The following is a 27,900-nucleotide window of genomic DNA, read 5'->3' as shown; positions in this document are numbered from 1 at the left end:
CCATGTCTTTTCCTATTTCAGGTCTCCTAACACCACACAACTTCTGCACAACAGGACAAGGAATGTGTCCAGCAACTGCAGTATCACAAGTCTGGAGCTTTACCACCATGTCCGTCTCTTTGAACTTGCTCTGTGTAACATCATTTTCTTTTTTGGAGCTCCATGTAATGCCCTTGCCCTCTGGGTGTTCTTCTGCAAGATAAAGAAGTGGACAGAAACAAGGGTGTATGTAATCACCTTAGTCTTTGCAGACTGCTTTGTCATCTGCACCTTGCCTTTCATGGCTTATTTGCTCTGGAATAAGTCAGCCCGAGATGAACTCGGCCAGTTTACAGAGACAACGTATTTCATCACCATGTTAGTGAGTATCTACGTAATTACATTTATCTCCATTGACCGATACATTGCCATAAAACACCACTTGAAAGCCAGGGCCTTCAGGTCTCCACCAAAGGCAGCCCTTCTCTGTGGGTTTCTGAGATAATCCGTGCCATTGCACAGATCTGGCAGAGCCAATCCACCCTCTGCTTCCAGAAGGGTACCGCCGTGCCTGCTGCTCTGAGCCTGCTCTCCATGTGCTTCATTTTTATTCTTCCGTTAGCAACCTTGACTTTTTGCTCCACAGAAGCGATCGGGAGCCTCAAAAGATGCCTGAACACCAATTCACCAGAGGAGACATCAATCCAGAAAGCTGCTCACATTATTTGTGCAAATCTGATTGTATTTCTAGTATGTTTTCTGCCAGCCTTCTTTGGGTTACTTGCCAGGTTCGTAATGGAGAGCGTTGAAGCTACCTGTTTCACGCTCCACGTTATGAAGAACATCTCCTCCATGACAAGCTGTGGTGCCACATCTATCTGCTGCCTGGATAGTGTCTGCTACTACTTTGTGACCAAGCAGTTCCATGAAGCCCTTCTACCGCCCAAAACCAGCAGTGAAAAAGCAGATCAAATCCACCTCTTGCAGACACACACTTGCTAATGGAAAGCACGGGGTGGAAGCAGGGAGGCAAGAGGGATGAAAAACAGCAAACCCTTCCCCCCCAAAAAAAAAAAACATCTCTGCAACATCAGGATAAGACACATCCTCAGTGTTATTGGGATAACTGTTGCTCTTTCTCTCTGGAGAGATCACAGAGTCATAGAATAGTTTGGGTTGGAAAGGACCTTCAAAGCTCCTCTAGCCCACCATCCCAGCCAGCAGATCAAGTCACGACACAAACAAGGTGTTGCTCAGTGTAGGTGTTAAGAGCCACCACTGCTGCTGAAGTTTGAGCCAAAGGAAATGGGACCTTCTCCAGTACTTGCAATCATCGTAGGTACAGGCGTACCTGCTAAAAAGGGGCAACCCTCTCCAAAAGGCCTGGTATTAACGTGAATTTTGTCCTTCCGTCCCCAGTGACTTGACTCCAGCTTTGACTATGGTCTTAGATCACTGGATCACAGCTTCAAGAGGGAGAGCCATGTTGGATTGAGAGTAGATGCTAAGGCCACTGTCTCCACCATGCACTTATTTGTACATAACATGCAACTAAACAAAGGAAACTGAGCACCCATACAGCAATACACAAATCCACTTCAGGTACTGCTATATAGATGGTCACTTAAAACCAAGAAAAAACCCATGTACTACAACGCCAAACCGAATACATCTGTGCTGCGCACACCAAACCATACACTGGCAGTTTCCTGACTGTCCCAGGAGATGACAGTCCTGTTTGGAAACATCCTGAAGGCCTAAGCACCCTTTGATTTGCCTATCCCACAGTGCCCTTAGTCATCCTCCTTGTAGCATGTGTGGGTAAATGCCTTCCCAAACCTTCGCTCGCGAAGCCAAGCCATCAATCAATCAATCAATATAATTTCAAAGCTTGCAGCTATTACCAGGACACAGCTATTGCTGTGCATGGAGGAAAGACACTGGCCTGAGACTATTGCCCCATTCCTGCCCTTTAACACTCCTATCAGCTTGTGCCAACACCCTGGCGGTTTGTGAGACTAAAATCATTGTGGGTATAAATAAAGCCGTTACTGCATGGAAAAACAGAGCCCCGCAAAGCATTCTAGACCCCAGAAGAGAACTTTTTCCTTGTGCCTATCAGGTATAAATCTGTCAAGATCTGATCTTCCTCCCTGGATCCCGGACCACGCACCAACGTCAATGGCTGGCTTTCCAACTGCAAATCTCCTCCGTAATACCTGCGCTTGCTGACTACGCACCGGGTATCCTCCAGCCCCACAGGGAAGTGACAACAGAGCAGCTCAAAACAGTTAAGCCACAAATGGAAATCCTGGGGCACTAGAAGGAAGTGCCCCATCCAGTCAGCACGGGAAACATTACAGAGTTGTTGAAATGCATGCGATAGCTGTATCTCCTTTGGCTCCACGGTCCCTGACTCTGAGTGTCTTCCGACTTGTAAATACCTAAAATATTCTTCCAGGGAATGCAAATCCATATTCTGCTCCTTTAAACCTACAGACAACTAACTTTCTTGGTGACACCTTACAAACGGCTCCCTAAAAGTGTCCTGTCACCTTCTAGTGTCTGCAGGCCACACGCCAAAACCACTGTCTAGGCACCAGCCAAACAACATATGAAACAATCATCCCCATCACAGAAAACACCCCTCATCCCAACAGCAGATCTAACTGCTTTGTGTCAACGCCTCGGCACAGGACCCAGCACGAGGGAAGCTCCGCAGAAAAACGGATGAAACCCTTCGGGTCGTTCAGTTGATCATTTACGTCCCAGTTTGCTTTGACGCGTTATTTAATGCTCTGACATTAATGGTCTTTCACTGCAAGCACAGCGCACGTGACCAACTTCATCACAGCACACGCTGCTCGCTCCTCCTCCTGTCTTTTAAAGTCTCTTTTCAAAGAGAGCAAAAGAAACCAGACACAAATTGTGCCTGAACTTAAAAACCATCCATTGCTTAAGGAGGTGCGTGAGTGCTGTCACCCTTGTAGCTGTCAGCAAATACACTGCTATTAACTATCCTTGGAGAGCAAGGGGCTTAGGGTCCCCGTTAGCCCATTCTCCGTTACGGTGTGCTGTCAATGCTCGTGACAGGCATCACTTACGTGTGCAGGCAAGAGGTGTTCAGCAAGGAAGACGTCTTCTGCTTTCAGAAATAGCGCACACGGCCTTCAGAAACGCTCTTTCCTGTAGGATCCCCTTCTGGGCTTCTGCATCTCACCGGTTACAACGAATGCCTGTTCCAAACAGATCATCATGAAAACGTTCGCTACTTTGAAGAGAGATGAAGGTTGAGCCATATCAACCTGTTCTCCTACTGTTAACCCAGAAAGCAAACTACTTACTTCTTCTGCAACCCCTGTCACTGTTCACCGTTTCTGCCTGTTGACATGGGGCACCTTGTCCAATCCCCAGGGAGCTCCAATGAAGTTGTCTCCTCTGAAATACAAAACAGCAACGCGTTTGTGACTGTGGCCTCCTCGACAGGCCTCGTAGGATGGCAAATAAAAACTGCTGTTGAGATACCATTTGCTACTGGTTTATAGCCACAGCATTTCAGAGCAATTTCTTCTTCCCCAAGCGCAGACTTTTCCAATCCAGGAAGGATCACAGACAAGGCACTCTATCAAATAAACTAAACAGCTTCCATGGTTTCAGCCCAGCCAGCAGCTAAGCACCACACAGCCGCCCGTTTACTCCCTGGCGATGCCCAAACCGCTGCAAACGTGCTAGAACATTTGTAGTTGGCATTCCTACACGTAGCCAAGCTTGCTGCATACAGAGCTGTATGGAGTGAGCGTTTGTCTCTTGCAGGAAGCAAACTGAGGCCTCCCACTGCTCGTGTTCTACATTAAAAACATTAAGTGTTTCTTTTTCTCCTTGTAAAATAGAAATTTCCTGACTTCACAACCCCAGTCATCACGAAGGAATGGTTTTTGTGGTTTGCACTGACTGCTAGGAAAAAAAAAAGGGAAGCATTTTTAGCGAGTGGGAATAAAGCTATTTCACAGGATTATAGCTATAAATAAACATTCATTCAGTAAATGGAACAGCACCTTTGCCACAACAAACCACGGAACCTGGCCCACAACAAACCAGCAGCCATCACACAGCACTGCAATAGCAAACCATGAGGACAGCGACGCTCCGATCCACACATCTTTCTGATTTCCCTGCACACTAGCCTCGCTCACAACAGGAGGGAGCAGCAGCCACAGTCCATCAGAGCTCCAACAAGCAGGGCTGGACCACTGCATTCTCCCGACCTTTCTGTCCCTCGAAAGGAAAAGATGCTGGCAGCGGCTTAAACTTTAAATGAGAAAATTGAGGCTGCAGTAAATCTTAGGCTGTGGGGAGCAGGGGGGACACAAATAAGATGCAAAACTAACATGCGAGGAAAGCAATCCAGAGTCTTGCTTCTATGTGAGCAGCCATCAGATTCAGCAGTTTTGGCCCTTCTAAGCAGGAAAGGCAGGGGCTGCCATGAGGCGTTATTTCACGGTGTTGATGCTGTGGGAGCATGGAGAGGGCTATAGTACAGAGAGCCCTGCAAGGCAGACAAGGCCAAGATCTTCCCCGACAGAAAAAGGAGGCAGGAAGCCCATCCAACCTGTCTATCAGCAAACCGTACCAGGAGCACAGGAAAACCTCACGAGAAGGCCTTTCTCCGACTGAGAAACAACCTCAAGCAGGACATCAGGCAGAGCTTACGAGGGAAGGGAACATGACTCTACAAAACACAGTCAAGTCTTAGAGATCAAGAAGTACAAAGATCAAACAGGTCTCAGCAAATTCTTCCCTTAGACATGAAAAGCTACCTACAAATTACAAGCAAAGAAGTGAGATCACCTAGTACTGCCACTGTTAAAACCAGCAAACTTGTCCAGCTATGCCCTGAGAACCACCCTATTGCTTTGTCACAGCTTTCAGTAAGGACGAAGAACCCAAAAAGTCCAGAAGTTTAAAGGAATCGGCACATGAAATCTCACACCAGCAACAAGGCTTTTAAATAAGCCAGACAAAATAGGGTCAGGGGGCAAAGACCACCAAACAGAGCCCCTGCTCTTCGCACGGGTGCTGGTTCCCAGTAGTGCCCCCACACTACCCTGATGGAGAGCTGCCAGCAAGGACGTGAGAAAACAGCACACGTCACCTGCACCGCGCCACACGGTGACAGCGCTCACAGGGCTGAGACAGGCTCAGAACTGCTGGGGCAGGGGAAAACACCAAGGGAGCATCACTGGTCCAAGGCGGAGGTGACAAAACCTGCAACTGGATGGAAGAAAGGAGCCATAAGGAGCCGAGGTGGAGAAAAGAGAAGCGTGAGGATCCTGACCCAGTGGTGTCCAGGAACCAGACAGAGACCCAAGAGCCACATCAGGAGACGCGCAAGGTCTCTGCAGGTAACGCTTCATCGTAGCTTTGCCTACCGGTAGCTGCTGTTGAGCTGCTCTGACATATCCTGGTGAACCCCATGATCACAACCAGCTCTTTTGCGCCTGGTAACATGATTTGTCCCTCCCTTGAAGCCTCCCCAGGCTCACGGGAGACACAGCTGCTCTTGCCTGGTGACCGCAGCACCAAGCTGCGGATGGGAAGCATCATACCAAAGAGATGTTAGGAGTTGAGCTCCCGTCAGGCTTGATTTTGCCTGCTCATGCTTAATACTGCTAGGGATTGCCTTGTTACAGACAATAGGAACGTGTGGACAACATCTGAGGATGACGCAAAGTGAAGCGCTTTCTCTGCGCTGGTGAAACTATCACGACCCAGGAGCTGGGTGACTTTGAAAACTACAGTACTGACAAGGACCATGACATGAAAACGACAGTGGCTGGGGATCAACGAGCTGGGCGTACTAAGTCACTCACTAATTTCCAAGCTTCCACCAACAAGCAGCCTAAGAAAGGCAACAATCAGTCCCTGCAAACGCAAGAGAAGCATTTAAACCAAGCTCTATACTGAGTATGCTCTAATAACAAGGCATTAATCTCAAAGGCTGGTTTGTAATGCACAGACAGACAATGCAGAAACACTTCTGAAGCTGCTTTAAGACAACCTGGAAAGTGGGAAGGGCAAATGCGCTTGCCCAAGACGGCAGTTCAGGGTACTGCAACCACAGAGCAGTCACAACGTCGGCAGGTACAGGGGCACAGTGCCACGTGTTCTCAGCATTGCTGGTGGAACGGAAATATGGAACAGGAGAGAATTACTGTGAGTCAGACTGAAAACCTGTTCTAACAATCACAGAACTGTCTGGAAACCACAGCACTCACCGCTCTGCGAACGGGACTGTGGGCCCATTCAGGTGGCAGTCCCCACACCGACTCCAGCAGGAGCAGTGGTCTACAAGGCAGAGAGAAGACCTCAGGATGCTTTAAACCCCCCAACAGCTCCCCTCCAAGAAATGCGCACAGCCTCTTGGCCAAGGAAGGTCAATGGGCATTGCCCAGCGGGGTATCAGGCACTGGAAAGGAATTGAAACAAAAACCCCCAGACCATTGCCAGAGGAACTTGCAAGGCAGGTGTCCAAAGCGGGGGAAACCAGGAGAGCAGCAGCAGCAACTGAAATCCTCGCTGACAGTCTCAGCAAAGGCTGTGATGAGCTGGGTGGGGTCCCCCAGGGCACAACACAGCAAGGTCTATTGGCAGAGCAAAAGGAGGGCAAGGAGCCCTGCCCCTGCCCCTGCCGCAGACCTCACTCATTTCCTGGAGAGAGAAGTTCGCTCTCCACGAAATCTTTTAGCCCCTTAAAGCTACAGGGAACAGGCTCATTTCCAACCTAACTGCAGGTTTAGATCAGAGCAAAGGAACAGGGAATTCCTCGGCTACTTTCTAAACGGCTATTTCCATCTGCACCCCTTTCCCTACCAATACAGGCACAGGGTGAATTAAGGACCTCCGGGCAACCCCCCCCCCGGGGCTTTACTCCCCCCAGTACCGAGCACCGGGCGCTGGGAAGCTTCCCGCGCCGGGCGGCCAGCGCGCGGGAGACGCCCCTCAGCGCCCCCCCAAGGGACGCGCGGCCGGGCTCGCTCGCCTCCCCGATAACCCCGGACCCCCGCTGGGCTCGGATCTCACCGGCTGCCGCCGCTGCCGGGACCCGGACCCTGCCCGCCGCCATGCTGCTCCCGGCCGCTGCGCAGGCGACACCGAAACGGCGCGCGGAGGGACCGGAGCCGGCGCGCGAACACCGGGCTGCGGCCACGACCACCCCGCGCGCCCGCCCCCCAACCCGGCGCCGCGGCGGCCATTGCTCACCGGGAGCCACCGGCCACCACGTGACACCGGCCACTTCCGGGGGCAGCGGCGGGGACCAAGGCAGCACCACGGCTCATGCGCGGAGCCCGCGCTGCAGTACCCAACTCTGGACACAGGACGGCAGCAGCGAGCGGCGCCCGGCGCCCCCCGGCGTCGTACTGCAGGCAGTGGGGGTCGGCGGGGTGCAACGGCTCCGGGTGCCGCTCGCCGCTGTCGTCATGGGTGGAAATCTCGGTACTGATGGGGGGGGGGGGGCCGCGCTATGGCCCCGGGCACCGCCCGCTGCTCCCATTCTCTGTCGGAAATAAAGCATTGCAGTGGGTGGGGATGGGGCAGGAGCGGTGGGGATTGGGGGAGAGCGGCTGGCGGCCGCTTTCCGGTGCTACCGTGCGTTCAAAACGCGGCACGGCAGGCGCGGAAGCACAAATACGGCGCCGGCAAACGATCGGCGCTGCCATCACGTGGCCAATATCCGGTACGGCACGCGGGGCAGAAAGGCGGCTGCGCTTGCGGCGTTGAACCAATCAGAGCGGCGGCAGGGCCGGGCTACGAGTGATTGACAGGCGCCTCGGCCAATGGCGACAGCAGGGGACACACGGCAAACACAGCGGCAGAGGGGCCGCGCTACGAGTGACTGACAGGGACCGCAGCCAAAGGCCCCTGCAGAAAGCTATTGCCAATCGGGAAGGGAGAGGGGGCACGCTACGAGTGATTGACAAACACCTCAGCCGATGGCTTCAAAAGGGCTGGGAACGGAAAAACAGCTTAAAAACGGCAAAAAAAAGTTGAAAATTGGTTAGAAATGGGCAAAGAGAGGTTAGAAGCAGCCAAAGGCAGCTTGAAACCGGTAACAAATGGGCAAAAATATGAGAAAAATGGCCACAAATTATTTCGAAATAGAAAAACAAGATTTAAATGGGTTACAATTGAGCAAAAAAGGGTCACAAATAGCACAAACCAGTTTGGAAATAGCTAAGAAAAGCTTAAAACAGGCTAGAAATAGCCCAAAGCTGTACAGAAACAGCCAAAAAAGACTTAAAATGGGTTAGAAATGGGGAAAAATGGGTTAGAAATAAGCAAAAACGGCTTAGAGATAGCCAAATAAGGTTTAAAACAGGCAAGAGATGTGCAAAAATGGAATAGAAATGGCCAAACCGGTTTTAGAAATAGCCAAAAAAGACTTACAATGGGTTAGAAATGGGAAAAAATGGGTTAAAACAAGGTAGGAAAAGGGGAAAATGGGTTAGAGATGGCAAGAAATTGGTACAGACCTGGACAAAAATGGTTGAGAAATGGCCAAAATGGCTTAAAAAGAGTTCAAATTGGGCAAAAAAGGCTTAAAAATAGCACAAACCAGTTTAGAAATAGCTAAGAAAAGCTTAAAACAGGCTACAAATAGCCATAAACTGTTCAGAAATAGCCAAAAAAGACTTGCAATGGGTTAGAAACGGGGAAAAATGGGTTAGAAATAGCCAAATGAGGTTTAAAACAGGTAAGAAATGTGCAAGAATGGAATAGAAATGGCCCCAACCAGTTTAGAAATAGCCAAAAAAGACTTACAATGGGTTAGAAATGGGCAAAAATGGGTTAAAACAAGACAGGAAAGAGCAAAAATGGGTTAGAAACGGCAAGAAATTGGTAAGAACTGGACAAAAATAGTTGGGAAATGGCCAAAATGGCTTAAAAAGAGTTCAAATTGGGCAAAAGGGCTTAGAAATAGCCCCAACCAGTTTAGAAATCATAGAATCATAGATTAGTCAGGGTTGGAAAGGATGTAAAGATCATCTCGTTCCAACCCCCCTGCCATGGGCAGAGACACCTCACACTAGAAAAGCTTAAAACAGGCTACAAATAGCCATAAACTGTTCAGAAGTTGCCAAAAAGACTTACAATGGGTTAGAAATGGGCAAAAATGGGTTAAACCAAGTTAGGAAAAGGGAAAAATGGGTTAGAAACGGGGAAAATTGGGTTAAAACAAGTTAAGAAAGGGGAAAAATAGGTTAGAAACGGGGGAAAAAGGGGTTAAAACAAGACAGGAAAGGGGAAAAATGGGTTAGAAATGGCAAGAAACGGGTAAGAACTGCACAAAAATGGTTGGGAAAGGGCCAAAATGGCTTATAAAGTGTTCAAGTTCGGAAAAAAAGGCTTAGAATGAAACAAAGGGGGCCATAAAATCATAGAATATATAAACTTTTAGAATTAGTTGTAAGTAATGCTAAGTGTAATGGCTTTGTAACAGTAGCGGTGGAAAATTACTGAGGGGCATGATATGTAGAGGGAAAAATAGAGCACAGCTAGAGAAAACACTGAGAATTCTTGTGCAAGATAAGTCGTTCTAGTTGACATAGTTTTAAGAAAAATAGTCTAGAATAACGAGACACAGGGATGAGGAGTATCCGGGAATGGCAGGTGTCCAGCATGGGCTACAGTTCAACTTACTGATAAGTAGGAAGCTAGAAGGATGATTATGTCTTTGGTGTTAACGATCCAGTTAAGCTGGTACGAGCATCTACTGCGCGTGCGCCAAAGGCAGCCAGAAGTGATGAAGATTGCTGGAAGAAGTAAAGGACCCTCACAGACCCCTACCACAATTTTGTACGCATGCGGGGAACTCTCTGGAAAATTCTGTAATCCATACGTAACCTCACGCATATGTATGTATGCCCAGCATCTATATAAGGCAGTGTATGGAGCAATAGGGGAGACACACGTTAGGAGGAGCTATCCCCCGTGTCTCCCGGCGCCGCAATAAAGAATACCTGCTTGTCAGCTTGAAAACTTTGTTGGCAAGTTTGTTCCTGGAGTTTCCTCCGAATCAATTTGGCACCCCAGATGGGACCCTCTCTGCTCGGCTGCAGGACCCGCTGAGGACAGGGCTCCCTAGGGCGCCCTCGGGAATTTTTCCCGCAAGGGACCCCTCGACTCATTCGGATCGCTGCGGGAGCAGACAAGGACCACCTCTTCGAAAAAGGTATTCTCTAAAGAACAAATTGGTAATTGGGTTGGTTTGGTAAGCGTACGCAAGGTTTGGAAGCCTTCCGTCAATCGAGAGAGAAAATCTCGTAGGTAAAGGCGTATACCCGGCTGCTAGCGTCCGTTCGGTATACACCCACAAGAAGCAGGGGGCATCTTGTGGTTTGGGTCCTACAAGACGCAGGGGGTGCCTTGTGGAAATGGTCATCAACAGCACATAAGGGATTTGATTCAGTGATGCTGTCAGCGTGGGTCCCTGTACAGGTTAGTCGAATCACCCTCCGATACAGTGGGCTGTCCAGTACGGTTCCCACAGTGGGACACTGACAGGCTGGTCGGACACAAGGGTCTCGTCCTTCTTGGGACACTGACAGGCTGGTCAAATATAAAGTATTCAAGGAAACCCCCCTTATAATGTTACAGTATGGTCTGAGCCATAGGGGTTAGGAAGTATTGCTTTTGATTCTGTTGGTATTCGACTTATTTTGTGGCTTGTTACAGTAATGATTCTGGTCTCGTGATTTTGGTATTGGTGACAGGATGTTATAACTGTGTTATTAATTGTTGTTTGTGTTTGATTGAATTTTAGTGTCTGTCTCTGTCTCAAGTGGTGTTAACTGTGTGGAGTGAGCCTGTGGGATCCCGTGTGTGTGTGTGTGTGAGTGTGAGGTTGATAATGGAAAATCAGTAGAGTGGATGGAGTGATCTTGAAATCACTCTTGAAATGTCCTTTAGGGTGCATTTTGGCACATTGGAAATAACTGGGAGGGTCTCCTGGGGGCTCGGTAGTAAAATACTGTAACCAATGGTGGCCTTTGTATACTTTGGAAGATCAGGAAAAATGGCCTAAAATTGGAACTCTGAACTATGATATGTTGCTACAATTAATGTTGTTTTGAGGCGGCAAGGAAAATGGGATGAAGTAATGTATGCAGGTATGTTTTCCACTTTAAGGAACCATCCGGAGTGACAGACTGAATGCAAAATTAATATAGCTCTGCCAGACCCCTTAGTTTTGTCTTTGGAAAAGGGCAGGGAAAAACTGAAAGTTAAGATGGAGAGATGTTGTTCAGCTTGTGATATTGGGGAAAGATGGTTAAAGGTAAAAAACTGTCATTAGGAAGATAGGTGGGAAAATTCTGTATCACAAGTACCTCCGAGAGGAGCACCCTCTGCATCTGTCCTGTCAGATATTGATAAGGAGGAAGAGACTGCTGTCACTGGCAACAAGCAGCAGATTCACATTCAGAGTTACGAAGGGGTTAAACCAGAAGCGCTGTTGCAGAGGCAGGCATCTGCAGCCCCTGCAGAGCAGGGTGTGAGGAAAACAAAACAAACCAAAAACCCAGGGGGGAAAGGAGCGGCGCGGCTCCTGCGTTTGAGCGTGGGATGAGGGATGTCGGACAGAGGTGGGGGAGTGGAACCGGATCGGTGTGCGTGCTATGGGGAGTTTGCGCGTTGGAAGTGAGACTGCCCTGGTGGGGGGAGCGCCATGGGGTGGCTCCGGTGACTGAATTGGAACCAGACTGACAGGGACCTGGGGAATCTCCTCTAGCAGATCCGCTGCTTAAATTAAAACTAGGGACTAGAGGAAAGAAAGTGGAATTTTAGTGGGTACAGGAGCAACGTATTCAGTGTTAAATCAGAGAGAAAAGAATTTGTTACAGCTGTGGGAGCTACTGGCCACCGAGAAAAAGGAAAAAGATTAGGAAAAAAAAAAAAAAAAAAAGGGCATTCTTTCTGAAACCCTTAAAGTACAAACTGGGAAAACAAATGGGAATGCATCAATTTTTATGCATGCCAAATTCTCTAAAAGCTTCATTAGGGCGAGAAGCAACATTTAAAGGAGGCAAAATGGGATTAAGAGTTAAAAACGATCAATTAATTGCAGTTTTGAGTTGACAGAAAAGCGAACAGGAGAACCTCCCCGAAATAGAAGAAAACCTTAATCAGGTGTATCTGGGAGTATGGGCATCTGAAGTTTCAGGTAAGGTGAAAAATGCTTTGCCTGGTACAGTGGAAATAAAAAGGTGGGAGGGCCTGCCCAATTAGAATAAAACAAAATTAGAAGATCAAAGGGAATCAAAAAATCATTGATAAATTTTAAAATATAGATTATTAATTGCATGTGAATTGGAATATAGTACTCCTACCTGGACAGCAAAGAAATACGGTGGGAGAAGTTGCAGATTGGTTCAGGATCTCAGAGCAATCAACAAAATTGCAGAGGATATTCGTTCAGTAGTAGCTAATTCATATGACTTATTGACTAAATTGAATAATAATCAGAAATGGTTTGCCATCCTGGATTTAAAGGACGCTTTCTTTTGCTTACCATTAGCCAAAGAAAGCCAGAATTTATTTGCTTTCGAATGGGAAAATCCTGACACAGGAAGAAAAACTCAGTTAACTTGGACGGTATTACCACAGGGGTTTAAAAACAGCCCAACAATTTTTGGAAATCAGTTAGCACGAGAACTGGAATTGTGGAAACCACCTACTGAGACGGGGACTCGGTTACAATATGTGGATGACCTATTAATTGCCGCAGAAACAAAGGAAGAATGTATCCAGTAGACAGTGGAATTATTAAATTTTCTGGGACTGAGTGGTTATCGGGTATCCAGACAAAAGGCCCAACTAATCCAAACCCGAGTTTCCTACCTAGGATATGAAATAACAGGAGGACAGAGGGAGCTTGGAACTGCCAGAAAAGAAGCCATTTGGCAGACTCCACGACCATCAACTGTCAAGGAGCTCCAGACATTCTCGTGCATGGCTGGATGGTGCAGACTATGGATCCATAACTACGGTGTTCTGGTAAGACCACTGTATGAACTGTTGAAGGGAAACCCTCTCTGTTTGGATTGGACTGATTCAGCAGAGGAAGCTTTTAGGAACCTAAAGATAGAATTAATGAGAGCTCCAGCTCTAGGACTGCCGGATGTGACTAAACCCTTTTGGCTATATTCCTATGAAAAACAAGGAATAGCTTTGGGGGTCCTTGCTCAGAAACTAGGACCCTACAGAAGGGCAGTGGCATATTTTTCAAAACAGCTAAATGAGGCGAGCAGAGGATGGCCCGGATGCCTGAGGGCTGTGGCAGCAGTTGTCATGAATATCGAAGAGGCTCGCAAATTCACCCTGGGACAAAAGATCACTGTACCGGTGTCCCATGTTGTATCAGCAGTCCTGGAGCAGAAAGGAGCCCACTGGTTATCTCCTTCACGCTTTTTGAAATACCAGGCCAGCCTTGTGGAACAGGATGATATAGACACTGTGGTCACTAATGTTGTGAATCCAGCATCGTTGTTGCAGGAACAATCAACAGAACCACTACTGCCTGGCCACCACAGAGACTGTATATTCAAGCCGACCAGACTTGAAAGAAAAACCTCTGGAAGATGCCGATTCCTGGTTTACTGACGGTAGCAGCTTCGTGAAAAATGGTGAACGTAAGTCAGGATATGCCATTACCACCACCTCACAGGTAATAGAAGCACAGCCCCTACCTGCAAACACCTCCGCTCAGAAGGCAGAAATAAGAGCGCTAACGAGGGCCTTGGAATTGGCTAAAGACAAAAGGATAAATATCTGGACTGATTCTAAATACGCATTTGGTGTGGTACACGCACATGGTGCTATCTGGAAAGAGTGAGGGCTTTTGAACACACAGGGGAAACAGATTAAACATGCTACAGAAATTCTACAACTACTAGAAGCTGTCCAGCTACCTAAGGAAGTGGCTATTATGTATTGCAAGGGACATCAGCAAGGCAATTCTGATCGGGAAATTGGAAATAATTTGGCCGATTTTGAAGCCAAACAAGCAGCTGAGCAATCTCAAATCATGTCCTTAATCCCTGATGGCAAACTAGTAATTGAAGAAGCTAAACCTAGGTATTCAAAGGAGGATAGAAAATTGATTGAAGATCTAAAAGGACAGGAAAATGAAGAGGGTTGGGTTCAGATATCTGATGGGCGAATTGTAATTCCTTACAATCAGCTCTGGAAGTTAGTTCAGGAAGAGCGTAACAAAACTCATTGGGGTAGCAACTCTCTGTATAAATATTTAGACAGGCGAATTGTAGGAAGGAATCTGTACACTATAGTTCAATTAATAACAAAACAATGTCAGCTATGTCTTAAGAATAATCCTAAAACTGAAAATAGAAATCAAACTGGGATAATTGGGAGAGGAAATTATCCGGGACAACAGTGGCAAATAGATTTTTCTGAGTTACCAAGGAAAGGGGGTTATCGATATTTGTTGGTGTTAACAGATACTTTTTCAGGCTGGCCAGAAGCATTCTCTTGTAGGATAAACAATGCAAGACAAGTGATCAAAATACTATTAAATGAGATAATACCTCGTTTTGGAGTACCAGCGGCGATCTCTTCTGACCGAGGTTCACACTTCAGTGCGAAATTATTGCAAGAAACTAGAAATTGATTGGCAGCTACATGTTCCATACAGGCCTCAGGCCAGTGGGCAAGTAGAAAAGATGAATCATCTGATCAAACAGCAGCTTAGTAAAACATGTCAAGAAACAAATTTATATTGGTATCAAGCCTTACCACTGGCTCTATTGAGAATTCGAACTGAACCGCGGTCGAAAGAGGAGGTTAGCCCATTTGATATTCTGTATGGGAGGCCATATCAGTCCCAGTTTAAAGGAGAAAGCCTTCAGGAAGTGGGGGAAGGCTATCTCCGACAGTTTCTGATCCATCTAGGAAAACAATTGGAGGAGATAAATCAGAGAATAATAGGGACAAGAGCTAGAGGTTTAGATTATCCGATCCATCCTTTCAGACCTGGAGACTGGGTTTATGTTAAGAATTTTTCGGGAGATCCTCTGCAGGAGAAGTGGAGTGGACCGTACCAGATATTATTGACCACCTTTACGGCAGTGAAGATAAAGGAACAACCTGCTTGGATACATTATTCCAGAATAAAGAAAGCATCAGAGCCGGAGAAAGCATGGCAGATCGAATCTTCAGGACCCTTACGTATGAAATTGCGTCGGTCATAATTTGGACTTACATGATAACTGACACACAAGCTTGGGACCAGAACTTATATCTGAAATTAGTGCAGAATGTTACTAATGTTCTTAATCGTAATGACTGTTGGATATGCGCACAGTTGCCTAAATCAGGAGAAAGTTTAAATCTTCCATTCATTGGGGTTCCAATTCCTAACGCTATTTCATGGACAAATTTGTGGGTGAACACCAGCAATCTATATCTGAGGGAAAAATTAAAATTTGAAACAGTTAATCCTAATCTAGGTAATAAATATTATACTTGTGCACAGAGATGTATTACACCAGGGAACAGGGCAAAAGATCACATCTGTTTAAATACTACACATGTAGGTCACCATTCCAATTGTAATCACACTTCCAATATAGATGGTATCGTAGTTCAGTGGTGGCCTGTTCCTAAAGGAAAAGGATGGTATTGGTTATGTGGGGAAAATGCTTATAAGGCTCTACCCCCCAATTGGAAGGGAACATGCACCTTAGGTGTTGTAATACCTAATATTACTCTTATTGATAAGTACTCTCCCAGAACCTGGATTAGAAGTTTTGTTAGAAGGATTAAGCGAGGGTATAACCCTATTATTGAACGACACACCGCATTTCATAGTTTTGTAAGAGGGCTAATTCCATCTTTAGGAGTGAGCGAGTTAGAAAAGGCAATTGTGACTATTTCAGCAACCGTAGAAGAAATGGAAAATAAAAATGTTGATATAGTTCGAGCAGAGCAACAGGAAATAACCAGCCTATCTAAAGTGGTATTACAAAACCGAATGGCTCTAGCCATGTTACCAGCAGCACAAGGAGGGGTTTGCTCTGTAATCAAAGTTGTTGTTCCTATATAGATCAAAGTGGCAGAATTGAAACAGATCTAAAGGAAATTTGGAAACAAACTAAGATACTTCATGAAATGGCCAAGGATGATACCTCCTGCAGTTTTGAAGAAATATGGGGAAAATTTATTTCATGGTTACCTAATCTCTCCTGGTTGAGGCAACTGGTTGCAGGAATATTAATTGTTTTAATAGGGACTACTTGTAGTATGATACAATGTTCCTTCTGGTGTTGTAAGCAATCTATGATAAATTATGAAGATTGGAAAAGGAATGAAATTAAGCACCAAGTAGAAACGGGAAGTTACTTCAAAAGAACCTTTGATGATAATAATAATATGTAAAGTGTTGAAAAAGAATTTGCAAGAGGTTAGAAAAAGGGGGGATTGAAACAAAGGGGGCCATAAAATCATAAAATAGAATATATAAACTTTTAGAATTAGTTGTAAGTAATGCTAAGTGTAATGGCTTTGTAACAGTAGCGGTGGAAAATTACTGAGGGGCATGATATGTAGAGGGAAAAATAGAGCACAGCTAGAGAAAACACTGAGAATTCTTGTGCAAGATAAGTCATTCTAGTTGACATAGTTTTAAGAAAAATAGTCTAGAATAACGAGACACAGGGATGAGGAGTATCCGGGAATGGCAGGTGTCCAGCATGGGCTACAGTTCAACTTACTGATAAGTAGGAAGCTAGAAGGATGATTATGTCTTTGGTGTTAACGATCCAGTTAAGCTGGTACGAGCATCTACTGCGCGTGCGCCAAAGGCAGCCAGAAGTGATGAAGATTGCTGGAAGAAGTAAAGGACCCTCACAGACCCCTACCACAATTTTGTACGCATGCGGGGAACTCTCTGGAAAATTCTGTAATCCATACGTAACCTCACGCATATGTATGTATGCCCAGCATCTATATAAGGCAGTGTATGGAGCAATAGAGGGAGACACACGTTAGGAGGAGCTATCCCCCGTGTCTCCCGGCGCCGCAATAAAGAATACCTGCTTGTCAGCTTGAAAACTTTGTTGGCAAGTTTGTTCCTGGAGTTTCCTCCGAATCAAGAAATAGCCCCAACCAGTTTAGAAATAGCTAAGAAAAGCTTAAAACAGGCTACAAATAGCCATAAACTGTTCAGAAGTTGCAAAAAAAGCCTTACAATGGGTTAAAAATGGGGGAAAATGGGTTAGAAATAGCCAAATGAGGTTTCAAACAGGTAAGAAATGGGCAAAAATGGAAGAGAAATGGCCAAAAATGGTTTTAGAAATAGCCAGAAAAGACTTACGATGGGTTAGAAATGGGGAAAAATGGGTTAGAAATGGGGAAAAATGGGTTAGAAATGGACAAATGAGGTTTAAAACAGGTAAGAAATGTGCAAAAAATGGAATAAAAAAGGCCAAAAATGGTTTAGAAATAGCCAAAAAAGTCTTACAATGGGTTAGAAATGGGCAAAAATGGGTTAAAACAAGACAGGAAAGGGCAAAAATGGATTAGAAATGGCAAGAAATGGGTAAGAACTGGACAAAAATGGTTGGGAAAGGGCCAAAATGGCTTATAAAGAGTTCAAATTGGGCAAAAAAGGCTTAAGAAATAGCCCCAACCAGTTTAGAAATAGTTAAGCTTAAAACAGGCTACAAATAGCTGTAAACTGTTCAGAAATAGCCAAAAAAGACTTACAATGGGTTAGAAATGGGGAAAAATGGGTCAGTAATAAGCAAAAATGGGTTAGAAATAGCCAAATAAGGTTTAAAACAGGTAAGAAATGGGCAAAAATGGTTTAGAAATGGCCAAAAATGGTATAGCCAAAAGAGTTACAATAGGATAGAAATGGGGAAAAATGGGTTAAAAATAAGCAAAAATGGGTTAGAAATAGCCAAATAAGGTTTAAAAGAGGTAAGAAATGGGAAAAACGCAATAGAAATGGCCAAAAATGGTTTAGAAATAGCCAAAAAAGACTTACAATGGGTTAGAAATGGGAAAAATGGGTAAAAACAAGACAGGAAAGGTCAAAAATGGGTTAGAAATGGCAAAAAACTGGTAGAGACCTGGACAAAAATGGTTGGGAAAGGGCCAAAATGGCTTAAAAAGAGTTCAAATTGGGCAAAAAAGGCTTAGAAATAGCCCCAACCAGTTTAGAAATAGCTAAGAAAAGCTTAAAACAGGCTACAGATAGCCATAAACTGTTCAGAAATAGCCAAAAAAGACTTACAATGGGTTAGAAATGGGGAAAAATGGGTTAGAAATGGGGAAAAATGGGTGAAACCAAGTTAAGAAAAGACAAAAGTGGGTTAGAAATGGGGAAAAATGGGTTAAAACAAGTTAAGAAAGGGGAAAAATAGGTTAGAAATGAGGAAAAAGGGGTTAAAACAAGATAGGAAAGGGATAAAATGGGTTAGAAAGGGCAAAAAACTGGTAGAGACCTGGACAAAAATGGTTGGGAAAGGGCCAAAACGGCTTATATAGAGTTCAAATTGGGCAAAAAAGGCTTAGAAACAGCCCCAACCAGCTTAGAAATAGCTAAGAAAAGCTTAAAACAGGCTACAAATAGCCATAAACTGTTCAGAAATTGCTAAAAAAGCCTTACAATGGGTTAGAAATGGGCAAAAATGGGTTAGAAATGGGCAAAAATGGGTTAGAAATAGCCAAATAAGGTTTCAAACAGGTTAAGAAATGGGCAAAAATGGAATAGAAATGGCCAAAAATGTTTTTAGAAATAGCCAAAAAAGACTTACAATGGATTAGAAATAGGCAAATGAGGTTTAAAACAGGTAAGAAATGTGCAAAAATGGAATAGAAATGGCCAAACCAGTTTAGAAATAGCCAGAAAAGACTTACAATGGGTTAGAAATGGGCAAAATTGGGTTAAAACACGACAGGAAAGGGCAAAAATGGATTAGAAATGGCAAGAAACTGGTAAGAACTGGACAAAAATGGTTGGGAAATGCCCAAAATGTCTTAAAAAGAGTTCAAATTGAGCAAAAAAGGCTTAGAAATAGCCCCAACCAGTTTGGCAATAGCTAAGAAAAGCTTAAAACAGGCTACAAATAGCCATAAACTGTTCAGAAATAGCCAAAAAAGACTTACAATGGGTTAGAAATGGGGAAAAAATGGGTCAGTAATAAGGAACAATGGGTTAGAAATAGCCAAATAAGGTTTCAAACAGGTAAGAAATGGGCAAAAATGGAATAGAAATGGCCAAAAATGGTTTTATAAATAGCCAAAAGACTTACAATGGGATAGAAATGGGGAAAAATGGGTTAAAAATAAGCAAAAAATGGGTTAGAAATAGCCAAATAAGGTTTCAAACAGGTAAGAAACGGGCAAAAATGGAATAGAAAAGGCCAAAAATGGTTTTAGAAATAGCCAGAAAAGTCTTACGATGGGTTAGAAATGGGGAAAAATGGGTTAAAAATAAGGAAAAATGGGTTAGAAATAGCCAAATGAGGTTTAAAAGAGGTAAGAAATGGGAAAAACTGAATAGAAATGGCCAAACTAGTTTAGAAATAGCTAAGAAAAGCTTAAAACAGGCTACAAATAGCCATAAACTGTTCAGAAATAGCCAAAAAAGCCTTACAATGGGTTAGAAATGGGGAAAAATGGGTTAGAAATGGGCAAAAATGGGTTAAAAATGGGCAAAAATGGGTTAAAACAAGACAGGAAAGGGCAAAAATGGGTTAGAGATGGCAAGAAATTGGTATGAAACAGACAAAAATGGTTTGGAAATGGCCAAAATATCTTAAAAAGAATTCTAATTGGGCAAAAAAGGCTTAGAAATAGCCCAAACCAGTTTGACAATACCTAACAAAAGCTTAAAACAGGCTACAAATAGCCATAAACTGTTCAGAAATAGCCAAAAAAGACTTACAATGGGTTAGAAATGGGCAAAAATGGGTTAGAAATGGGCAAATGAGGTTTAAAACAGGTAAGAAATGTGCAAGAATGGAATAGAAATGGCCAAACCAGTTTAGAAATAGCCAAAAAAGACTGACAGTGGGTTAGAAATGGGCAAAAATGGGTTAAAACAAGACAGGAAAGGGCAAAAACGGGTTAGAAATGGCAAGAAATTGGTAAGAACTGGACAAAAATGGTTGGGAAATGCCCAAAATGGCTTAAAAAGAGTTCAAATTGGGCAAAAGGGCTTAGAAATAGCCCCAACCAGTTTAGAAATCATAAAATCATAGAATAGTCAGGGTTGGAAAGGATGTAAAGATCATTTCGTTCCAACCCCCCTGCCATGGGCAGAGACACCTCACACTAGAAAAGCTTAAAACAGGCTACAAATAGCCATAAACTGTTCAGAAGTTGCCAAAAAAGACTTACAATGGGTTAGAAATGGGGAAAAAATGGGTCAGTAATAAGGAACAATGGGTTAGAAATAGCCAAATAAGGTTTCAAACAGGTAAGAAATGGGCAAAAATGGAATAGAAATGGCCAAAAATGGTTTTAGAAATAGCCGAAAGTCTTACGATGGGTTAGAAATGGGGAAAAATGGGTTAAAAATAAGCAAAAATGGGTTAGAAATAGCCAAATGAGGTTTAAAAGAGGTAAGAAATGGGAAAAACTGAATAGAAATGGCCAAACCAGTTTAGAAATAGCTAAGAAAAGCTTAAAACAGGCTACAAATAGCCATAAACTGTTCAGAAATAGCCAAAAAAGACTTACAATGGGTTAGAAATAGGCAAAAATGGGTTAGAAATGGGAAAAAATGGGTTAAACCAAGTTAGGAAAAGGGAAAAATGGGTTAGAGATGGCAAGAAATTGGTATGAAACAGACAAAAAAGGTTGGGAAATGGCCAAAATATCTTAAAAAGAATTCTAATTGGGCAAAAAAGGCTTAGAAATAGCACCAACCAGTTTGGCAATAGCTAAGAAAAGCTTAAAACAGGCTACAAATAGCCATAAACTGTTCAGAAATAGCCAAAAAAGACTTACAATGGGTTAGAAATGGGGAAAAAATGGGTCAGTAATAAGGAACAATGGGTTAGAAATAGCCAAAAAAGGTTTCAAACAGGTAAGAAATGGGCAAGAATGGAATAGAAATGGCCCCAACCAGTTTAGAAATAGCCAAAAAAGACGTACAATGGGTTAGAAATGGGCAAAAATGGGTTAGAAAAGGGCAAATGAGGTTTAAAACAGGTCAGAAATTTGCAAGAATGGAATAGAAATGGCCAAACCAGTTTAGAAATAGCCAAAAAAGACTGACAATGGGTTAGAAATGGGCAAAATTGGGTTAAAACACGACAGGAAAGGGCAAAAATGAATTAGAAATGGCAAGAAATTGGTAGGAACTAGACAAAAATGGTTCAGAAATGGGCAAAATGGCTTAAAAAGAGTTCAAATTGGGCAAAAGGGCTTAGAAATAGCCCCAACCAGTTTGGCAAGAGCTAACAAAAGCATAAAACAGGCTACAAATAGCCATAAACTGTTCAGAAATAGCCAAAAAAGACTTACAATGGGTTAGAAATGGGGAAAAATGGGTTAGAAATGGCCAAAAATGGTTTTAGAAATAGCGAAAAGACTTACGATGCGTTAGAAATGGGGAAAAATGGGTTAGAAATGGGCAAAAATGGGTTAAAACAAGACAGGAAAGGGCAAAAATGGGTTAGAGATGGCAAGAAATAGGTATGAAACAGACAATAATGGCTTGGAAATGGCCAAAATATCTTAAAAAGAGTTCTAATGGGGCAAAAAAGGCTTAGAAATAGCCCCAACCAGTTTAGAAATAGCCAGAAAAGCTTAAAACAGGCTACAAATAGCCATAAACTGTTCAGAAATAGCCAAAAAAGCCTTACAATGGGTTAGAAATGGGGAAAAATGGGTTAGAAATGGACAAAAATGGGTTAGAAATAGCCAAATGAGGTTTAAAACAGGTAAGAAATGTGCAAAAATGAATAGAAAAGACCAAACCAGTTTAGAAATAGCCAAAAGACTTACAATGGGTTAGAAATAGGCAAAAATGGGTTAATACAAGACAAGAAAGGGCAAAAATGGGTTAGAAATGGCTAGAAATGGGTAAGAACTGCACAAAAATGGTTGGGAAATGGCCAAAATGGCTTAAAAAGAGTTCAAATTGGGCAAAAAAGGCTTAGAAATAGCCCCAACCATTTTGGCAATAGCTAAGAAAAGCTTAAAACAGGCTACGAATAGCCATAAACTGTTCAGAAATAGCCAAAAAACACTTACAATGGGTTAGAAATGGGGAAAAAATGGGTCAGTAATAAGGAACAATGGGTTAGAAATAGCCAAATAAGGTTTCAAACAGGTAAGAAATGGGCAAAAATGGAATAGAAATGGCCAAAAATGGTTTTAGAAATAGCCAAAAGACTTACAATGGGATAGAAATGGGCAAAAATGGGTTAAAAATAAGCAAAAATGGGTTAGAAATAGCCAAATAAGGTTAAAAACAGGTAAGAAATGGGCAACAATGGAATAGAAATGGCCAAAAATGGTTTTAGAAATAGCCAGAAAAGTCTTACGATGGGTTAGAAATGGGGAAAAATGGGTTAAAAATAAGCAAAAATGGGTTAGAAATAGCCAAATGAGGTTTAAAAGAGGTAAGAAATGGGAAAAACTGAATAGAAATGGCCAAACCAGTTTAGAAATAGCTAAGAAAAGCTTAAAACAGGCTACAAATAGCCATAAACTGTTCAGAAATAGCCAAAAAAGACTTGCAAAAATGGGTTAGAAATGGGCAAAAATGGGTTAGAAATGGGCAAAAATGGGTTAGAAATGGGCAAAAATGGGTTAAACCAAGTTAGGAAAAGGGAAAAATGGGTTAGAAGTGGCAAGAAATTGGTATGAAACAGACAAAAATGGTTTGGAAATGGCCAAAATATCTTAAAAAGAGTTCTAATGGGGCAAAAAAGGCTTAGAAATAGCCCAAACCAGTTTAGAAATAGCTAACAAAAGCTTAAAATAGACTACAAATAGCCATAAACTGTTCAGAAATAGCCAAAAAAGACTTACAATGGGTTAGAAACGGGCAAAAATGGGTTAGAATAGGGAAAAAATGGGTTAAACCACGTTAGGAAAAGGGAAAAATGGGTTAGAAATGGGGAAAAATGAGTTAAAACACGACAGGAAAGGGCAAAAATGGATTAGAAATGGCAAGAAATTGGTAAGAACTGGACAAAAATGGTTGGGAAAGGGCCAAAATGGCTTAAAAAGAGTTCAATTTGGGCAAAAAAGGACTTAGAAATACCCCAAACCAGTTTGGCAATAGCTAAGAAAATCTTAAAACAGACTACAAATAGCCATGAACTGTTCAGAAATAGCCAAAAAAGACTTACAAAGGGTTAGAAATGGGGAAAAATGGGTTAGAAATGGGCAAAAATGGGTTAGAAATGGGCAAAAATGGGTTAGAAATGGGCAAAAATGGGTTAAACCAGGTTAGGAAAAGGGAAAAATGGGTTAGAGATGGCAAGAAATTGGTATGAAACAGACAAAAATGGTTTGGAAATGGCCAAAATATCTTAAAAAGAGTTCTAATGGGGCAAAAAAGGCTTAGAAATAGCCCCAACCAGTTTAGAAATAGCTAAGAAAAGCTTAAAACAGGCTACGAATAGCCATAAACTGTTCAGAAATAGCCAAAAAAGACTTACAATGGGTTAGAAATGGGGAAAAATGGGTTAGAAATGGGCAAATATGGGTTAGAAATAGCCAAATAAGGTTTCAAAGAGGTAAGAAATGGACAAAAATGGAATAGAAATGGCCAAAAAAGGTTTTAGAAATAGCCAGAAAAGACTTACGATGGGTTAGAAATGGGGAAAAATGGGTTAAAAATAAGCAAAATTGGGTTAGAAATTGCCAAATGAGGTTTAAAACAGGTCAGAAATTTGCAAGAATGGAATAGAAATGGCCAAACCAGTTTAGAAATAGCCAAAAAAGACTTACAATGGGTTAGAAATGGGCAAAAATGGGTTAGAAATTGGCAAAAATGGGTTAGAAATGGGCAAAAATGGGTTAAACCAAGTTAGGAAAAGACAAAAATGGGATAGAAATGGGGAAAAATGGGTTAAAGCAAGACAGGAAAGGGCAATAATGGATTAGAAATGGCAAGAAATGGGTAAGAACTGGACAAAAATTGTTCAGAAATGGACAAAATGGCTTAAAAAGAGTTCAAATTGGGCAAAAAAGGCTTAGAAAAAAACCCAACCAGTTTGGCAATAGCTAAGAAAAGCTTAAAACAGGCTACAAATAGCCATAAACTGTTCAGAAATTGCTAAAAAAGCCTTACAATGGATTAGAAATGGGGAAAAATGGGTTAGAAAAAGCCAAATAAGGTTTCAAACAGGTAAGAAATGGGAAAAAATGGAATAGAAATGGCCAAAAGTGGATTACAATGGGTTAGAAATGGGGAAAAATGGGTTAAAACAAGTTAAGAAAGGGGAAAAAGAGGTTAGAAATGGGGAAAAATGGGTTAAAACAACGTCGGAAAGGGCAAACATGGGTTAGAAATGGCAAGGAATGGGTAAGAACTGGACAAAAATGGTTGGGAAAGGGCCAAAATATCTTAAAAGAGTTCAAATTGAGCAAAAAAGGCTTACAAATAGCCCCAAAGCAGTTTAAAAATAGCTAAGCTTAAAACAGGCTACAAATAGACATAAACTGTTCAGAAATAACCAAAAAAGACTTAAAATGGGTTAGAAATGGGGAAAAATGGGTCAGTAATAAGGAACAATGGGTTAGAAATAGCCAAATAAGGTTTCAAACAGGTAAGAAATGGGCAAAAATGGAATAGAAATGGCCAAAAATGGTTTTAGAAATAGCCAAAAGACTTACAATGGGATAGAAATGGGCAAAAATGGGTTAAAAATAAGCAAAAATGGGTTAGAAATAGCCAAATAAGGTTTAAAAGAGGCAAGAAATGGGAAGAACGGAATAGAAATGGCCAAAAATGCTTTAGAAATAGCCAAAAAAGACTTACAATGGGTTAGAAATGGGAAAAAATTGGGTTAGCAATTGGGAAAAATGGGTTAAAACAAGGTCGGAAAGGGCAAAAATGGGTTAGAAATGGGGAAAAAATGGGGTACAAATGGCCCAAAATAGCTTAAAACGGAGATTATAAGCGTCAGAGAGACTGTAAACCTTGGAGTCCCCAACCAATGGGAAAACAAGGGAGGGAACTTGTGGATGGGATAAGAAATAGAAACCCAAGGTCTGCCTTCGCTGTGAGTGCCTCCTTGCCAGGACACCCGGTTTTGCAGTGCTGTTCAAGAAATGGCTGCTTCGCTGCTGCGCCTGACCGAGGCCTGCCTGAACCTCGCCACCATTTCTCACCATTCAGCTTCTCAGACACCAAAACCCAAGACCCATTCCCCCAGCGTGAAGCTCACCTGAGTCTCCAACTTCTCCTCTGCTGGGACTCTGCTCTGGGAGGGGCAGCTTTTGCCTGACCTGGAGACCGCTGCTTCTCTTTTCCCTGCTCTTCGCTGGCATCTTCCGCACGGCCGTCTGGGCTTGCTTCTTCCCCTTTCTCTTCTTTACCCATCTCTGCCGCACGTTCTTGTTCTTCTTCCTGCTCAACGCAGGCAAACCAAGGGGAAAACATGACACCTGTGTCTCTAACGTGGAAATCCCAAGCGAGCGCTTCACACAAGAGACAATCCCCTGCAAAAACCCGTACGTACGAAAACCAGCGCTCACGGCGACTGCAGCCATGGGCGAGGGCCTGTGCTTGAGCTACAACAGCAACTAAGAGTCACCTCGGCGCAGGACGTGACTCCGTGACGAAGCACGGAGCCTGCTGGACACCTGCACAGACAACGCACGGCCAGGAGCCTGTCCCCAGAGCACCAGGACAACCCAGAAAGCAGAGACTTCCCCAGAAACAAGTCCTGCAACATTCCCAACTCCTCCTCACGTACCCTCCTGGGACACTACACTCATTGTCAGCCGCACGCAGTGACCGGTCAGCTCAGACATATTCTGTCCTGGAGGGCGCTGGACGCACGGGCTGCGCACTGGGCCATCCACAGCTGTCTCACTCTCTGAAAGCACTAGGATTCAAAGGGCATTTGTAAAGCTTTAATGAGAGAAACTCCGTTTAACCTTTAGACGGCATCATTTTTAGATGGCAGAAAACGCCGTGAGCAAGCTCCCGCATCTAAAGCCTTCAGCTCGACGGCCAGGGCAAGTCAGCAGCAGAGCAAATAAAGGTTCTGCCCGTTCTCAACAGGTTGAGACTCAAAATCATTCAGCATAAACAGAGAAGCCCTAAAGCCACCCAGCCTGGTAACTCGATGCGTCTCCTGCTGCGAGCACCTTGCAACACAGATCGAGATCTGGATCGGCTCCCTCACCACGCTGTCTCTGCACCTAGAATACGAAGCATTTCTGAAGAAACCTGAAGACTTTACTGGAGCAAGGCAGGTGTCCAAAGCGGGGGAAACCAGGAGAGCAGCAGCAGCAACTGAAATCCTCGCTGACAGTCTCAGCAAAGGCTGTGATGAGCTGGGTGGGGTCCCCCAGGGCACAACACAGCAAGGTCTATTGGCAGAGCAAAAGGAGGGCAAGGAGCCCTGCCCCTGCCCCTGCCGCAGACCTCACTCATTTCCTGGAGAGAGAAGTTCGCTCTCCACGAAATCTTTTAGCCCCTTAAAGCTACAGGGAACAGGCTCATTTCCAACCTAACTGCAGGTTTAGATCAGAGCAAAGGAACAGGGAATTCCTCGGCTACTTTCTAAACGGCTATTTCCATCTGCACCCCTTTCCCTACCAATACAGGCACAGGGTGAATTAAGGACCTCCGGGCAACCCCCCCCCGGGGCTTTACTCCCCCCAGTACCGAGCACCGGGCGCTGGGAAGCTTCCCGCGCCGGGCGGCCAGCGCGCGGGAGACGCCCCTCAGCGCCCCCCCAAGGGACGCGCGGCCGGGCTCGCTCGCCTCCCCGATAACCCCGGACCCCCGCTGGGCTCGGATCTCACCGGCTGCCGCCGCTGCCGGGACCCGGACCCTGCCCGCCGCCATGCTGCTCCCGGCCGCTGCGCAGGCGACACCGAAACGGCGCGCGGAGGGACCGGAGCCAGCGCGCGAACACCGGGCTGCGGCCACGACTACCCCGCGCGCCCGCCCGCCCGCACCCCCCCGAACCCGGCGCCGCGGCGGCCATTGCTCACCGGGAGCCACCGGCCACCACGTGACACCGGCCACTTCCGGGGGCAGCAGCGGGGACCAAGGCAGCACCACGGCTCATGCGCGGAGCCCGCGCTGCAGTACCCAACTCTGGACACAGGACGGCAGCAGCGAGCGGCGCCCGGTGCCACACCGCCCCCTCCCCCCTCCCCTCATGTGACCGGTGTTCGATCTCTATGGGATCTGTTTGAGTCTCTACCCATTGCTGCGCATCTCTGGCACAGCTCCTTGTACAAGGCTACTTACACCACATTGACAAGTGCTTCCTAAGAGATACCTAAAAACCAATTGCAAAATTATCACTGAGCTGCTAAAAAACAACTCAGTTAATACCCACGCAACTTCTTACCTAAAGACTCTTGATAAGCTCAGAACTTGTAACCTCCAACCCAAGAAAACACACAAGCTTGGCCTCTAATCATGGTGCACGTAAGCTTGCACTTTAGATACTCCACCTGGCCCAACTACAGACCAGAAGTAGAACAACTCCCAGACAAACACGCACACACAAAGAACACTACAGACTCTGTGACACCAAAGAGAGAGAAAAACATACAGTGGTAGACTACCTCCCACCTGGAACACAAGACCTGCCCAGATCATCTGCACAGCCACAAGAGCAAGGCAACAGGGCTCCTCAGGAGCCCGAGAACAAAGTCCAACACTACCACGCGATTCCAGAA

General features: G+C 44.4%; 2 protein-coding genes across 2 annotated transcripts; one reads left to right on the top strand and one right to left on the bottom strand.

Annotated features, from left to right (window-relative positions):
• Nucleotide 1: 1 nt before the first annotated feature.
• Nucleotides 2-1,491, top strand: LOC308217847 (G-protein coupled receptor 35-like; the record flags this gene model as incomplete). Its single annotated transcript, XM_080611227.1, is given in 2 exon segments — nt 2-476; nt 479-1,491. Coding segments are annotated over 2 exon segments (978 nt in total), but the record flags the coding sequence as incomplete, so codon positions are not given.
• Nucleotides 166-27,194, bottom strand: LOC308217846 (uncharacterized protein; the record flags this gene model as incomplete). Its single annotated transcript, XM_080611226.1, has 9 exons — nt 166-192; nt 3,084-3,215; nt 3,324-3,417; nt 3,505-3,933; nt 4,035-5,250; nt 6,038-6,155; nt 6,255-6,324; nt 25,419-25,600; nt 27,010-27,194. 5 exons carry the CDS (start codon nt 27,192-27,194, stop codon nt 5,128-5,130), a joined length of 678 nt encoding a protein of 225 aa, XP_080467352.1. The 3' UTR covers nt 166-192; nt 3,084-3,215; nt 3,324-3,417; nt 3,505-3,933; nt 4,035-5,127.
• Nucleotides 27,195-27,900: the final 706 nt, after the last annotated feature.

The sequence above is a fragment of the Psittacula echo genome, assembly GCF_963264785.1.
Source record: "Psittacula echo genome assembly, chromosome: 2".
NCBI lineage: Eukaryota > Metazoa > Chordata > Aves > Psittaciformes > Psittacidae > Psittacula > Psittacula echo.
This window is presented reverse-complemented; position numbering and strand designations above follow the sequence as displayed.